Consider the following 15,827-nt stretch of genomic DNA (forward strand, 5'->3'; position numbering starts at 1 on the left):
TGCACTTTAACGTCAAAGCAATTATTTAATTAAACCATCAAATCAGGCTCACAAGTTTGTTCTTGCAACAATATAAGGCCACGTTCCCTCTGAGAAAAAGTTATTTTGGCTGACAATTATCTTGGAAAAAAACTTTCCCTTGTATACATTATTGCACTTACAGATCTGTCATTCTCCATTCTTTTTCCTAGCTCTTTCTAGATACTGGACCAACAGACGCTGTCTCTCAGCCACCTGGTTCTGCTCCAGTATCAAAGCCTCCCTAGAAATAGTTATTAACAATTTTGATTACTAGCTCTCTAAGCTCATTTTGCATATGATTGCTATAAGCTTAAACTACCCCATCTCCCAAAGAGCTTACTTTCTTCTTCTTGTAAATTTCAACAACCTACAAGGAACATGTGGGTATAGTAATATTGACCTACCCTACAAGACTTAAGTACAGTCAAACCTCGGCTCCCGAACGCCTCCATTTTGGAACGTTTTGGCTCTCGAACGCCAAAAACCCAGAAGTAAATGCTCCAGTTTTAGAACAGTTTTTGGAAGCTGAATGTCCGACGCAGCTTCCGCTTGAGTGAAGGAAGCTCTTGCAACCAATTGGAAGCCGCGCCTCGGTTGTGAAACATTTTGGAAGCCGAACGGGATTATGGAACGGATTACGTTCGACAACCGAGGTTTGATTGTGCTGCAACAAGACGATGTATGTGAAGCGCTCAGAATGTCTGAAAACACTTTATAAACGACAGGTATTTGTGATCCACGGACTGACAGGATGGTGTTTTAGCAGAGCTGCTGTCTGGCTGCTTCTCACCCTTGTTATGGGAGGATTTGCAGGTGGGCCTGTAGTTCTGTGGGAGAGCACATGCCTTGCAGGATCTAGCCTGGCATTTACAGCTAAAAGAACTGCAGAGACCATGTGATCCCATGAAGACAATCTCTTCTTAATCCACTAGCAAATCAAATATATTGTTGGCTCTTACCCCACTGCCTTGCTTGATCCAGTAACTCAGCCACCAATTGCTGAATGCAGTGCTGCCTACATTCAATATAAAGAGAGCCATGATGATGATAAAAGCAATGGGGCCTCCAGCTGCTTGGATATAGACACCGTAAACTGACCAAGGGACAGAACCTTTGCCTTTCTCTTCCAGCTGCATGAGTTGACCTAAAACACACACATACACAGAAGGAGGGGGCGGGGAGAAAGAGACAGAGAAGCAAGAAGTGAGCAGACTAACAAGGCAAGACCCAGAGACTGCTATCTGTACTGTGAATGTTTCAGCATCATCCTTATACAGATTTCCCTATTTATGCACGGCATATAGTTTTAGAAAACAAGTAGATTGAAATGATTAGTGGGTCAGAATTAAGTTCTGCTCTTTGTTCTCTCATATAAAGACAACTCATATCAGTATTCAGGCCCTCACATCACTCACTGCAAGTTTACAAGTGTTAACACAAACTTCTCTGTCCAGATGCTGTGTTTTAATGATTAACCAGCATCTCTGTGGTACACAAGAACTTAAAGCTTCAAATGCCAAAGGGCAAGATGGGTCATCCACACCTAAACCAGGTTGTCAGCTGCATTGAAAACCATCTGGAATGTGCTAAATCCAAACAGAACACACTCATGGACTAGATCACTTTAAGCCAGAGTTCCCTTTGAGCAGAAGTAAGTTTGCATGCATTTCTGGGTGGAAAATGGTACCTTCTTCCTTCTTGACTGCTTTCTCTTTCTTCACAGATCCTGTTTTAGTGCCTTTATCTGGGTGCCTTTTCAATGAATTGTTTGTGGTTTTCTTTAAATTAATCTGCGGGGAAAACAAATGGGGGGGGGGGTAATTGGACACAACCAATTTTAACTCCAAAACAGTACATTCAACAAAGATAATTACAGAGACGGTTCTCAGTAGAAACGTCCCCTATCCACAAGAAAAAAACCACTGACTAGTCACTTTCCATGATAGCTGCAACAAATGGCTTGCAAGCATAAGAAAAGGTAGTAACAGATACCTCAATGTGTGGAGTCTCTCCCAGTTGCAGGTTATTAAAAATGGTTGCATAGTCACCATTCAAATTCATCAGATCCTCATGGCTTCCCCTCTCAGTGACACAACCCTCTTTCATGAAGATCACTTCGTCACAATCCACAAGATACTACAAGGCCAAAGACAGGGAGAGAATAATTACTGTGTGAGGTTGCTATGCCCAAATTCCTTTTTCATTTTCCCCTCCCCGATGTTAATGGGTTATCACAATACCATGAAGCAACTAGCCCCATAATATAGGTTTAATTTCAATTACACCGAACAGTACTTCCATTGTTTATCCTGAAACTGTGTCTAGTCGGCTTTACTGAAAAACCTTGTTATTGTTTTTTTGAAAGCAGTTTATTTCCGTCTAAAATGCCCATCCCTGTTTTATGATCCACTAGATTGTTCCAAACTTGAAAACCCAACTGCTGCAGCCTCATTTCCTTATTCTGCACATTAACCACCAGGTGTACTGTGCGTGTGGCTGCAGTTATTTAATTCTGGATGCATTTCCTTGGTTTCTCTCTGCAGACTCCCTTGGCTGCCTTCCTCTCTACGCTTACACTTAAGACAGTGAAGATGCCTCTTACCTTTCCCCTCTGTAGAGCAGAGCAAATCAGCAATTTGGGCTATACAGATTAACAGCTATTCTCAACAGCGGCATCTACCCTCATCCAAACTTACTTTTCCCACGTCAAACTGATGGAAAGGCTGAGGGCAGAACCACAAGCGTACCTGCAGCTGGTGGGTGATAAAGAGAACCGTTTTTGACTTCATGTGCTTCCGTATTGCACTGTTGAATATGTGGTTTCCAACATGGGCATCCAAGGCGCTGAGAGGGTCATCGAGGATGTAAATGTCCTTGTCGCTGTACAGAGCTCGAGCGAGGCTGATTCTCTGGCGCTGCCCCCCACTCAGGTTTGCGCCTCGTTCACCAATCTAAGTTAAAGATGCTTTGTTAAAGGATCTCCTTTTTTATCACTTAAGATGAAACAGAAAGACTTTATCTTTCCATTACATTTCTATCCTGTCATTCTTCCAAAGACCTCAGAGAAGTTGCACGATAGCTCAGCAAGATGGGAATTAGTGTTTATTGGCCCCAAAAAACCGAAGGCCTGCACTACGTTTCCTCTACATTTGAGCCAAACCACCTAACTGCTATAGCTCACTGGGCTTGTGAATCCTGGGAAGTAAGTGCAGTCAAAGGCAGAAAGAGAACATGACATGGCCAACAGACCAGTACACCAAAATGAGATGTGTGAGAGTGCCTGGCCTTATAGTGAGCTGTTTGCCCTGGGAGAGTGGCTGCCTAACAAGATTCCTACCTCTGTCAAGTCTCCATTAGGTAGGATAGCCAGATCAGGTCTGAGACAGCAGTCATTCAGCACAGTGTTATACCTGGAAAAAACACGTTTTTAAAAAGCAGTGAACAGCAACATTTCCAGGAATGGTGTTAGCTGCAACAGAGGAAGGAAGGACTGAAAAGGAGCTATGAAAAATTAGAAAAGGAGCAAATATACCAAAGAAACCAAAAGCCAGAAATTGCAAACTTTTAATCAGACTAAAGCAGGCAGTACATATTGCAAAACTGCTTCAGAAGGCATGCAATGATAGTACGGAAATAAAGGGACATATGGAGTATCTTTTTTAACTCGCACCAAGCTGGACCAGGCTGAGCATTTGCAATTTGTTGGTATATCACTACAGCTTACAAACCTTTCTTCTTCAAACTCCTTCCCGAAGAGGATATTGTCTCTAAGTGTTGCATTGAGAATCCAGGCCTGCTGGGCTGCATAAGCAAATGTTCCATCCACAGAAATGCTGCCTTCCAGCAGAGTCATCTGAAACAAGCAGAAGAAAGTCTAGAAATGATACCATTCCACAGAGGTATGGGAAAGTTTCTCCCTCCTTCCTTTCCTCTTATACTCCCTCCTGCCCCACTCAACCTCTCAAGCACAAAAAAAGCATAGCTTGTTTCAAGTTCAGCATGCATAGCTATTTAAAACTTTTTAAGATCTTAAGTATGCCTCACTTGTTTATGATCCAAGTCTGAGGTCTGATAAATTATTTATCCTGTGGACTAAAGGTACATTGAGCAAAATGCAACTGCTGGTGGCACAGATATTGTGCTCCTCTCACAGGCAGAATGCAAACGGAGCCAGCAAAACGGACAGTGTGAAAAAATAAGAAAACATGAGATTGTTTCTCACCTGTCCTAAAATGGCTGAAATGAATGAGGTTTTCCCACTCCCCACGCTGCCACAAATGCCAACAAGTTTCCCCTAAACCATAAAAAGAAATGTTATTGTAACAGAAATAGTATTTCATGCTAGGAAGCAATCTTATCCACCACATAAGCATTTAACTGAACAAGTGCAAGGGGTGGGGAGAGGAATCACTGACAATATTAGATTATACAATTGGGAGGGGGGAGAATGAGGGAGGGAGGCAAGAAATCTGCAGTACCGGAGAAGGCTGCCCTCAGCATTAGTATTTTTAGTCTCACATCAGTTCCCTTGCCAGGAAGTTGCCAATATATTCTGGACTTACTTGCCACAAAACAACTTCCACAAAACTCAAACTATAGTAAACTCAAAGCGACGACCAGCACAATTCTATGCACATTGGAGATTACTCCCATGTAAGCATGCACAGGAATGCAGCATCAGTTTTTGCTTTTTAATTTTTTATTTAAATACTTATATTCCACCTTTCCTCCAATAAGCTCAAGGTGGCATATCTAGTTCTCCTCCCCATTTTATCCTCACAACAACCCCTGTGAGGTAGGTTAGGCTGAGAGTGAGCGGCTGGCCTAAGGTCACCCAGTCAGCTTCATGGCCAAGTGAGGATTTGAACCCTGGTCTCCCGGGTCCTAGGTCCAACACCTTAACCACTATGCCACTGGCTCCACACTGTGTTGAAGGAAGTCACTTTAGCCTTTTGCTTATTATACACAGCACTGGTGTTTATGTGTGAAAACCTATAGGAGCACTCGTATGGACCCTTCCTGTGGGGCTATATAGTAGGTCACAGCTCTGTAGCATGCCTGACCCTCTTTTTAGGACTTAAAACGTGTATTATTGCACTGAGGTACTGAAACTGTATTTGCCGCAAACACAAAACACAGCCTTTTAAGTTCTGATGCAAAGGAGAGAGACTTTTGATTCCTCACCTTCTCGATTTCCAGGTCAACATTGTAAAGAACCCTCTGCAGCCGGACATTTGCTAGATGGACATTTTTGTTCTCCTCCTCCGGGCTTGGCGGGTCGTCGCTGTCCACTAAGAGTTGACCCTTCTGCTCAGCTAGCATGGCCTGCTGTCCCTCGCGTTGCTGCAACTTCATCTTCTCTTTCTTGCCCTTCTCTTTCTTGTCTTTTTTCATTTTAGGAGTCATCTTTGGGGAGCTCTGGACACTGGCATGGGAGGATTCCCATGCCAAGGTGGCATTTTTCACCTCTATGGCGGTGTGTGGGTTGGCTGGCTTTTTCCTTACCATATGAACCTCTTCCATTAGAAACAAACTCTGATAGGAGTTGTGAGAGAGGTGCAAAGATGAGACACCTGGTCAAGACTGGAAGGGGACAAGCCTACGGCACACTCACGCAGCAACACACATCAGGCTATACAGTGGAAGGAAGCTGAAGAGCAAAAGGTAGCTCATTAGTGAAAACTAACTCCAGGTCCACAAAAGGGCCTGGCTAGCCGTGAATGTGGTGGTTCTCAGACAGAGAGTCTTCTGCAGAGTCACCATTCTCTGGACACAGATATGGTTATGTTCAATATCGTCCCCCCCTCCCATTCATCTTGCACTTCAGGGTTTGGAGGATGACATAGAGTGACAAGAGGAAGCAGAGGAAAGGGTTTGCTCATTAGAAATCCCACAAGTCTTAGGGATGCAAAATGTTTCTTAGCCAGTGTTCGGGGGGGGGGGGCTGAATTCCCTGCACAAAATTCAGTTGCCTAAGAATTTGACAAGTTACAAGAAACTCTGAGGATAGTGCAGAGGCTCTTTATCATGTTTTCCACCACATCCATATACTCATATATTCTTAGGTTCCACAATATCTGTCAAACAGTTTAACACAGAAAAATCAAATGAAAACCAAGCAGTTTCCAGTTAGTTAAACCACTATTTCCAACCAAGATGCACCTTTTGCACTGGACTACTAAATTAGGTCTACTCTACTCTGAGTAAAACTTAGTTGATTCCTCTTTGTATATTTTTGTAATGATTCTGCTGCTGCTCTCTCAAATAATTAAAAATGATTAAAATGGACTAAATCACTAGCTTGCTTGAGGAATTTCTGAATGTTCAAGTGGCAGTAGCATAAAGATCCAAGAGCCATTTATGCATATAAAATGTTTATATACATACATATGGAAAATGGCTTTGGCTTTGGGGAAAGAGCTAGGCTTCAGCCAAAAACTCCCAGAAGCCCAGAGAAAAAGTGGAGGGTGTGACATATCTAAGCTGCAATGTGCATCCTGGTTGTGTTCTGAGATGCACTCTCAACACACACAGGACAATGATGAGGCTAGCAGGTCAGCTCTCTACTGCAAAGGACTGAACATGCTAAAATAAGCCGCAGAATCTCCTGCAACTCACAGGGATTCCACAGAAGAAACAGATATGGTTTTCTGAAGATTGAAAGTCACTGTTCTAAGCAACCAACTGATACTATAAACTATTATGGTTACCTATCTCCTTACAGTAGCCTGAAATCCTCACATTTGAAAATGCATGTATGACATGCTGTCCATGTTTCTCTACAGGCTTATGCTTAAGAAGGATGCAATCCTACACTCACTTTTACATGGAGGTAAGTGCATACTTTAAGGTTTGAGTCAGTATATTACAGTAAAATGGCCAATCTTGCAATTTCAAGAGAAGTCAATAATGTCTACATCACACCCTTCTTGGGCTGAAAGGAGCTAAGAAAGCTAAGAAGAAACTTAACGTGTGAATGCTCCTAGAAATACACCCTTGACTAAGTTAAAGGTCCCAGTCCATGCCAATTAAAAGTAGCAAGGTTGCGACTGCTCACCTTAAATCTGTCGGCTGCAACAGATGCTTCAGAAAGAGACTTCACAGAAAAAGGTGTGACTTTCAGAGCAAAGGTCATCGAGTTGAACACTGTAACCACAGTAAAAGCCTAAAACACAAATGGAAGAATTTTTAGCACAATATTTAAAAGGATGCCTCCTCCTGTATCAGCCTGCTTGAGCATTAACATCAGCAAAAGAAATCCTGCTTGTAGCCCCAGCCCCTAATGAAGGGGGGAAGAGAGAGAGAGAAGTGTGTGTGTGAGGGCCTTTTCTGTGGTGATAACCTGTGAAATAACCTCCCCTTTGAAGTACTTTGTGCACCCGCACTGCTGACATTCCACTGACAGGTGGAGACAATTTTGTCAAGGCCCTTGAGGATAGGAGAAGTTGGATCCTAAAGTTGGTAATTATTGCTTTTATTTGTTCACCCCCGATTTTTCAACTACCAAGGTGGAGGAAAGCTCTCTCCACCCAATGTAATGGCAATGGGAAGAAGCGTCACAGACCACTTCAGAAGCAGGTAAAGGATGATTTCAGCCACCCAGCCTGCTCACTCCCATATCTGAAGTTAACATTACCTGAGCTGCTGTTAGATCATAGCCAAGGATCATATGAACAGAGAAGGTCACCACACTGGCAATGACCACAACTATGGGAGCCACTCCTACAGTGATACTCTGGACATATCCAACACGTTCCAAGATTTTGCGTTCTTCCTCTCTGATTTCTGAGAATAGAGGACACAACCGCAAAACACATGAGACAAGCACGCAGCACATGCATCAAGCTCTCCATGTTAGTTAGAGAACTTTCAGTCATGACATCACAGATACGTTCCAGAATTAAACTTATAGTGGAACAAAATGATGATATAGATTAGTACTAATACCAAAGACAAATAATATGCCTATGTTTTAGGTTTTAAAATGCCCAGCATAGGAGCGCGTCATTTTTAAGACTAGCAATCCCAAGCATGAATGCAGATTGGCTCTCGCATTACAAACAGCCATACAAGTTCAACAACAGTGAGAAAGAAGTTTCCAGTGTCATGACCAGGTTTCAGCCGAAGCAGAGTGCTAAATGATCTAGCAAGGTCTCTTTATTGCCAAATTGTTGGGAGGTGGAGAGAAAGGAAACTGACACTCACTTTGAACATTCTGAGAGAAGGCTTTGACCCAGGCATACATTTTAATGAACTTAATGTAATTAAGAACTTCATTCATTTTCTGGACACGCTCATCGGTTACAGACACACACTGCCTTCTGAAATAAGCTGTGAGGCGGGATGCAAACATCTGCAACGAAAAGAGGCACCATAAAACCCAAGAGCGGACACAATAGGATCACCTTTGACAACAAACAACACAGATTAATAAAAATTCACCAGGGCTGTGCAAGGTGACTTAATGGTGGTTTTCTCATCTCTAGGGGTCTTGCTGCCCAAGAAAGAAGGAAGGCTATCTGAAAGCATCCAGACACAGGATAAGTGGCAGGGAGCATTAAAAGGAAGTAAAGTCTGCCACGAACAAACCACATTTCATTTCTCTTGCTTAAAGCTACAACTTTCTAAATGCAGTATTATTATTCAGAAAACTGGTTTTTTTTAGAAAACAATTTTGGGTTATGTTTTTGTATGTCAGTCATTGTAGTAGTTTTAAAACACTGTTTAGATATTGTATGTGATGTACTGTGTGCAATATGATTAACATTCTTTAGTGTGTATTTACTAAATATATTACATGGGGTATTTTTTTTTAATGTATATTTTTAGACTTCATGGTTTTTACAGACATTTCCCTAAATAGTTTCATCAAAAAGCATTGGGAACCATATCTATTTGTGTGGTTGACTTCTTTGCAGATTTACCACAACTGTAATTGATCCTTATTTCTGTGTATCATCTAGCAAAGAAGATCAATGTTTGACCTTCATATGCGACCACCAACATGCAGCTGACACACTTTTTCCTTTACACAAAGGAAGTGCTACTCATAAAAAAAAAAACGAATCACATTTGATTGAAGCAGACTTTCTGACCTTTCCTTCCTAAATACACATTCAGCTCATAGGCAGATAGGCGCCTACTCACCATCGCTGGGTAGAAGAGAATGAAGACTGCCGATCCCAAAAAACCTGTTGGTCCCAGTATGATGACGTTATAAACCATGCCAAGAATGGCAACGATAGGACCTCCAGCCAACAAGCTACCCACTGCTGTTGCCTCATACATTCTCTGTCCATCATTAGAACACATGTTTATGAGCTGAAACACAATGCAAATGAAAGATGACCAGGGAAAAGAGATGCAGATTATCCTCAGAAGATTTAACTCCTATTATTTACAGGTAGTTTTTCTGCACATGTGCATTCAAAGCAGTGTACAACAAAAATGCAATTCATTTTGTTTTAAAAAACAACCACCTGTCAATAAAACTGAACACTAAAAGACAGCTATGGAGCAATACGGCAAGAAAGAAAGAAACTCCAAATGACTTCAAATCCAAAGGTGGGGAAAGAAAACTCCCCAGCAAGGGAATTCCACATTTCAGTACCACTGCAGAAGAAGTCCTGCACTTGATATCCATCAATTGTATGGCCAGGAAGGGCCAGCCGTATAGCTTGGAGAGATTCATATGGGTGATGCTGGCCTTTCAGGTAAGTCTTCCACCACCCCACGGCCAAGCCAATTAAGATGAAATGCAAGAGCAAAGGCACTTGCAGATAAACACTCCTTGAAGCAAGCACAGTAGACCATTTTTTGCTTCCCACCTTCAGAAGTCTTGTTATCCTTCCTGGCTTTACTTTAACCGGGACTGGTTCAGATAATGACTAAACAGCATGTTATCAGAAGGCACTTGGGACAGGTTAAGGCTGTGGAGGGAACACACAGAGCCCTCTGCATAAACAGCTTGCCTGAGTTAACTGTCTAGCTGGGGGCAGTATCTGCTTGACTCGAACTGCAGGTTACTCTGAGTATGTGGGGGCATCCCCACACCACCCACGCCCACCTCCCCACCCCCCAGGTATTTTTCTTTTTTGCAATGGCAAAAGGATGCATTTCAGCTTACCTCTCCCAAAGACTTTTCCTTGATATTTTTCAGCTTGAGTATTTTCTTAAAAGCCATGGTAAGGATAGCTCCGCGCAGTCTGACCCCAGTGCGGTAATTTAAAGCCCAGGTTAAAGCCAAGGACCAGGAGCGCACTATCTCTGTCATTAAGAGGCCAAAGACTAACAAGAGGCTGTACTGCAGGTTGGGCTCCGTTTGCTGCGTGTATTCAAGGAGGTGTTTCACAACAAAGGCCTACAGGGAGAAATGCAAACGTGCATGAACACCTCAATGTGCCAGAGGAACCATTTAATTGTTTTATGTTAAGTTAGAAATAAGGAGCTACTTCATTTCCAGTAAGAAACATGTATTGTCGATTGGAAGTCTTTGGAACCACAGCTATTAAATAATCCATGCTGAAAACAAGCAGTAAAGTCAAAATTCCGCAAGTGAAATAATTTGGAACTTTTCAATGGTTTATAAGAAAATCCTGCTCCTTGAGGTAATCTAACTTAACATAAATCTGTCAGTTAGCTGAAAGCAATCCATCATCAAATTCTTTATAGTAATCTGTACTTATGCAAAAACTGAGCACATCTTTTTTAAAAATAAAAAATAAAAGATATACACATGACATTAAGACCTGTTTTATTTCTTTGTTTCAAACGTGCTTATTTGATAAAAAGGAACAAATGTACCTACAGTTGAACTGGGGAAGAGTGTGAGAAGGACATTTTGCAAAACATTCCTGAAAATAAACATCAGCAGTTTAATAGTAAAGAAAAGGACAAGCAAGAAAATAAAAAAGGCGATAGCAACAATTAAAAAAAAAAAAATGCAACCCTTCTCCCACTCCACCCCGGCCTCCCCCCTCAAAAGACAAAAACAATTTTACCTCGGCAATCACATTTCAAACACCACCTGCAAAGAGAGAGGGAAACAGCACCAAAGCACGAGTCCCCCATCGCGTGTGCTGACCAAGGGGCACAGTGCAGTACACAACTCACGTTCATCGCAATATTAAGTACTAATAAATGGAAGCAGTAACTTTATTATTATTTTGTAAAGTGCCACCATATTAAAATGGATAAAAACATCTCACAAACACTGTACAAAAGAAAAGAAAAGAAAGGTGCTGTGGGAAACATACAAATCTGCACACACAAGGAAAAGTTATACAAGGCCTGAATCCAACATACAGTCTGGCTTCCGACACAAAACCAAGTTAAAACTTCACATACACACAGAATTTAAACGATACATGAAAAAGCAGAGCCAGTATTTGTTCACAAAGTCCGAGGAAGAGCGAAACTTGTGCGGCTAGTCAGGAAGACTTGCAAGGCCAGGTGGGCTTTCGTGATTGGTTTAACAGAGCTCTACTACGATAAGGCTTCCCAGTCGGACTTTTTCAACGATGCCTACAGATGCGGGCGTTTAGGGTTCTTTAATCAGAGCTGAAGTACCTTTGCCAACCACAAAAATCTGAAACCAAGGCAGCGGATTGGGAAGGCTTTCAGAGTCCGCAGGAAGTCCTCTTGACTAAACTAAGGTTTGCAAATCAGAGTTCTGTGCAACACAAGAATGGATGGGAAACGAACGCACACTGCTTCAAGCAAAGGTAATAGCTGCCAAAGCCCAGCATCAAGTGACAGATTAAAAAATGGAGGCAGAAGAAGCACGTGAGTCCTGAGGTAGTAAACTCTGAATGTCATAATCGAGAACTCAACTGTATAGCATTTCTCCCATGCACTTCCACGTGCACATGTTAAGAGCCAGGTGTCCATCATGTTCCCAAAGTGACCATTAAAAGCACAAAAAGAGAGCCTTATACAAATTCCTGATCAAAGTGCAACAGCTCATGTTTCAAGGTTATGTAAGCCAGCTTTCTCCTCCATTGGCCTTGCTTTACATCCTTCATGTTCAAGACATAGCAGGCTATGCAGCTGGCTTGGTGTTACTTAAGCAAGAAGGTATTTGGTTCTTTCCTAGCATTCAATCCTACAAAGGCAGCTGAGTCAGTGGAAGAGCCAATAACTCCTGAGCCAAAACCTTACAACACACTGACAGGTGTGGTACAGGGGGAAACGTCTCTAGCAGAGCATGTGCAACATCAGAAGGAATTCTCTTCTTCTCTAATTTAGAGTGTTCCTTTTTACTGCACACGAAATCAGAAACTCCAGTGTAGAATAAGAGATGTTGCTTACACTTTTTTAAGATCTGAAGAAAGTTGTTATAGCGATATCAAGAGGGGAAATGACAACATTTTCAATCTTATAACATTGTTTTTGGTTAAAGCAATGAAGAGAATACCATCATATAAAACTGTACAAAAATTATAGCTACCAAAACTAGCAGAGGTATGGGAAATTACTTCTGAAAACTATCATGGAAATAGCTGCCCTTAGCTGCCTGACTATCTTAAGCATTCCCATGAATAAACGTCACCTTACCTTTCATCTTGGCGTTGGATTCTGCCCAGCTTGACTGTCTCATTCTGATCGCAGAATACAGCCATCCTGGAAATTCTAAAGAACAGCTTCTGTCATTGGTTCCACTACAGAGAAAAATCCCCCCCAGCTGCATCCAGCTTTTACAGCACAAAGGAAGCTGTGACTGGAGTTGAACTGGAAGAGTTGGAGGCTTACCTCAAATAGCTTCCCCTTCCAACCAACCCCCCTCCCCACACCCCACAATACACCTTCTTCAAAAACTAAATGAGGAATCAAACTGCACTTCACTGCAACAGGAACTTTTGCTATTCTTCCAAAGAGAAAAAGCTGCTTCTGAGCATCATCCAAACCCAAATTTAATACCTTTAGCAGGACTGAGCAAACCTGAACATGAAATGCTTAGCAGCCCCCACAATAGAACATATTTTTAAAAAGTTACATCTCATTCTGAGCTCTACAGGCATTAGACAAACCCATGTTGTCTCAACTGGATGAAGGGTTAACATGAGTCTGAAAACAGTGCCAGGAAAGAAATTTTTACAAAATATACTTTAAAGGGGGGGGCAGACTATTGCACATTTGGATATACAAGGAACTTATGGACAGTAACACCTCTATGTTTAAGAATTTTAAGAACTGCTGCTTCCCATTAGCATACCATATTTACTCCTGAGAATGGCAATTTGCAAAAATGGCTCATCTTTACTTAGCAATACAAAAGGGTAATTTGGGTGCTCTGTTTTCAAGCACCACTCTCACACGAAAAGATTTAAAAACAAAAAACACTGATATTTCAGCATGAACAGCAATTAGGTTTCAAAGTAGTGAGGTAGTAAGGATTCCTCTCTTGTTCCAGACAACAAAGTCAATTAATAGAGTTCTTCATTCAGAGAACACAGGTTACTGAGTAATGGAGGATGTGCACAGATTAGGTACATCCTAATCCAGCACGGAGTATATTCTATTCAGTTCCTTCCTGTCTTGCAGTTTGGGTTTGATGGATTGGAATCATGTAGTCCAAAGACATAAGGGGCAACTCTGCTACTGACTCTATGCTAGAGGTAAGAGCATCCACAGGTCCCTGTAGTGAAACAATGACAGAAGCTCTTCTTGGGGGAAGCTTGTTCTGATTAAACCTCATTCTTACTGGCAATTAAAAGCATTATCAAATAAAGCCACTTGCAAGTGATTCAAAGTTCCACCACCAACTATTAACAAACAAAACAGAACAAAGAAAACCAAGAAAAACTACTTACTCCCTTCTTAACAAGGAACGCAAGAAAACTTTCGAGATTTAAGAAAATGAGTGGGGTTTGGAAATTTTTTAAAAGAGAGAGACAAAAGACAAGACTGTTTTTAACATTAACCTCAGCTGTACTTACCCAAGCATTGAACCTTCCCGCTTAACAGCACACTGAAATGTGTACTACAAGCAATAACACTGCTCCTACTCCTCAAGGGAAATTTGTAGAGAATAGATTTAGTCAAGATGTTAAAGAGTAAATCTTGCACAGCACGTGCAACAAACAGGCGACAAAAAAAAATGCTGTGAATGTCAAGTCCTACATGCTGCATCTTCATTACCACCTACAAGTAGCAGCTACAGTCTTCCAATCATGCCACCAGAAGGATAACCTATCCGACTGCCTTGTCAAAGAAGTCGAACAACACTAGCTCTGCAGAATCCTGAGCCCTGTTTCCTACAGATCTTAAGAAGTGATTTAGTACCAGCACTCCATTCCATTTCTTGCAGAGAGCACTCAAAGCAAGTGACCTAACAAAGGACTGCTTTGCTGCTTTCCCCAAAAATTCATCACCCTCCCGTATCCAGCCACCTGGTACAAACAATAAAAACCGCCACATACACACAGAACAGTTTGAAAGCTTTAAGATTCCCGCAGCATTCTGAAAAGACTTATTCATTTCCTGCAAACTGCAAGGCATATTTCTAACTAATCAAAACATTTCGAAGATCCTCTGCAAGAACTTGGAATACATTAGCACTGGCCATGGGATGGAGCCCACTCTGGATGTTAGACAAAGGATGGATAGTACTTACTGGTCCACTGAAGCCAGCAAGTTGTGTGACCATCAAGCACACTATGGAAATGATGAGCCTGGTGCGACAGAAGACCCATACGACCCTTCGGAGAGAGGCATCATCTGGCCCACGTTCATGCAGTTCTCGCTGCCACAATCTTTCCAGCCTGGAACAACACAAAATACAGATGTAAGGAATCTCACCTCCATTTTCTTCAACATCAAATAACATGAACTAAATGGGACAAGAGTGGGAAATTTTTAATAAAGAAAGAAGGAGAAAGAAGAAGATCCAAAGGGGAGCCACTGGCATAGCCCTTAAGTAGGACACACACAAAAAAAGGTCTTCAGTTCATTTCTGAAGGAGAGGAAAAAGACAAAGAAAACAGATAGGAGAAATTTACAGAAAGAAGTATTTAGAACAGCCTTCAATCACCACCTGACACAACATCTTACAGAAGGCTATCCCAAGGAAGGCAAATCTTTTTAGAGACAACATAGCAAAAACATACCTTCTGCAGTTAACCTCTGACGACTCATGGGTTGATAAGGACCATACATCTTCTGTGAACAGTTCTCCTTTCTTATAGGCTGTTCGTGCCAGAGGAGTAAGCCAAGAGAATGTCAAATAGGAGAAAAGTCCGGCATTGTCTATTGGATGTCGATGTCTATAATTAGAGGAGAAGAGATATTATAACAAAACCAAAAGCATAAAACACACTACAGCTTTCAGAAGTAAAATAAGACATTTAATTATTCAAGATGGTGGCTGCCACTTTTTCTTAGCAAGCTTAGCTGTATGAGTGGGAGCTCACTTTTTAAAATCAAAGTTGCTATTTTTCCAACAAGCATGTGTCTATCACCTCTAAACACTTTTATTTTCAGGTCAGCTGTGCCTGTAGTTTAATACACAAAGTCTTACTTTGAAGTAGTCCGGATAGGTTTCATCAAGTTCAAGCCATGGTGATATTTTCCTCTGTGGTGGCCCTTATCCAACTCGCCCAAGTGAGAATTTGTTGGGACATCTAATGGAAGACCTTCTGCCCGAGCAGCTGTTTCCAATGCATCTTGGAATTCAAACGGCTTGACAGGAAAAAACAGAATGCAAATAAATTGGATTTAAAAGCATTATTTCTGCCTCAGTCCATTTCATATCTTCAGGGTCCTAGCAGAATGGCAGAGCACATACTCTGCATATCCCACTTCAATCT

General features: G+C 41.7%; 1 protein-coding gene across 6 annotated transcripts in view; it reads right to left on the reverse strand.

Moving 5' to 3' along the window:
- ABCC5 (ATP binding cassette subfamily C member 5) overlaps positions 1-15,827 on the reverse strand; it is a 45,759-nt gene that overhangs the window by 13,431 nt on the left and 16,501 nt on the right. For 2 of the 6 annotated variants that reach the window (XM_028731761.2, XM_028731762.2), the window contains 16 exons: positions 15,539-15,699; positions 15,129-15,284; positions 14,636-14,783; positions 10,148-10,381; positions 9,169-9,342; positions 8,227-8,374; positions 7,658-7,806; positions 7,079-7,186; positions 5,206-5,556; positions 4,244-4,315; positions 3,750-3,874; positions 3,359-3,431; positions 2,769-2,972; positions 2,014-2,157; positions 1,709-1,811; positions 981-1,165 (listed from right to left, as the gene is read on the reverse strand). In XM_028731761.2, the coding sequence (XP_028587594.1) occupies positions 981-1,165; positions 1,709-1,811; positions 2,014-2,157; positions 2,769-2,972; positions 3,359-3,431; positions 3,750-3,874; positions 4,244-4,315; positions 5,206-5,556; positions 7,079-7,186; positions 7,658-7,806; positions 8,227-8,374; positions 9,169-9,342; positions 10,148-10,381; positions 14,636-14,783; positions 15,129-15,284; positions 15,539-15,699 (2,535 nt within the window). Of the gene's footprint in view, positions 1-161; positions 263-980; positions 1,166-1,708; positions 1,812-2,013; positions 2,158-2,768; positions 2,973-3,358; positions 3,432-3,749; positions 3,875-4,243; positions 4,316-5,205; positions 5,557-7,078; positions 7,187-7,657; positions 7,807-8,226; positions 8,375-9,168; positions 9,343-10,147; positions 10,382-10,828; positions 12,126-12,200; positions 12,652-14,635; positions 14,784-15,128; positions 15,285-15,538; positions 15,700-15,827 lie in introns of those variants that run through there. The other 4 variants (XM_028731763.2, XM_077929646.1, XM_077929645.1 and 1 more) reach the window with 4 other exon arrangements.

Source organism: Podarcis muralis, chromosome 6 (genome assembly GCF_964188315.1).
Source record: "Podarcis muralis chromosome 6, rPodMur119.hap1.1, whole genome shotgun sequence".
Classification (NCBI taxonomy): Eukaryota; Metazoa; Chordata; class Lepidosauria; order Squamata; family Lacertidae; genus Podarcis; species Podarcis muralis.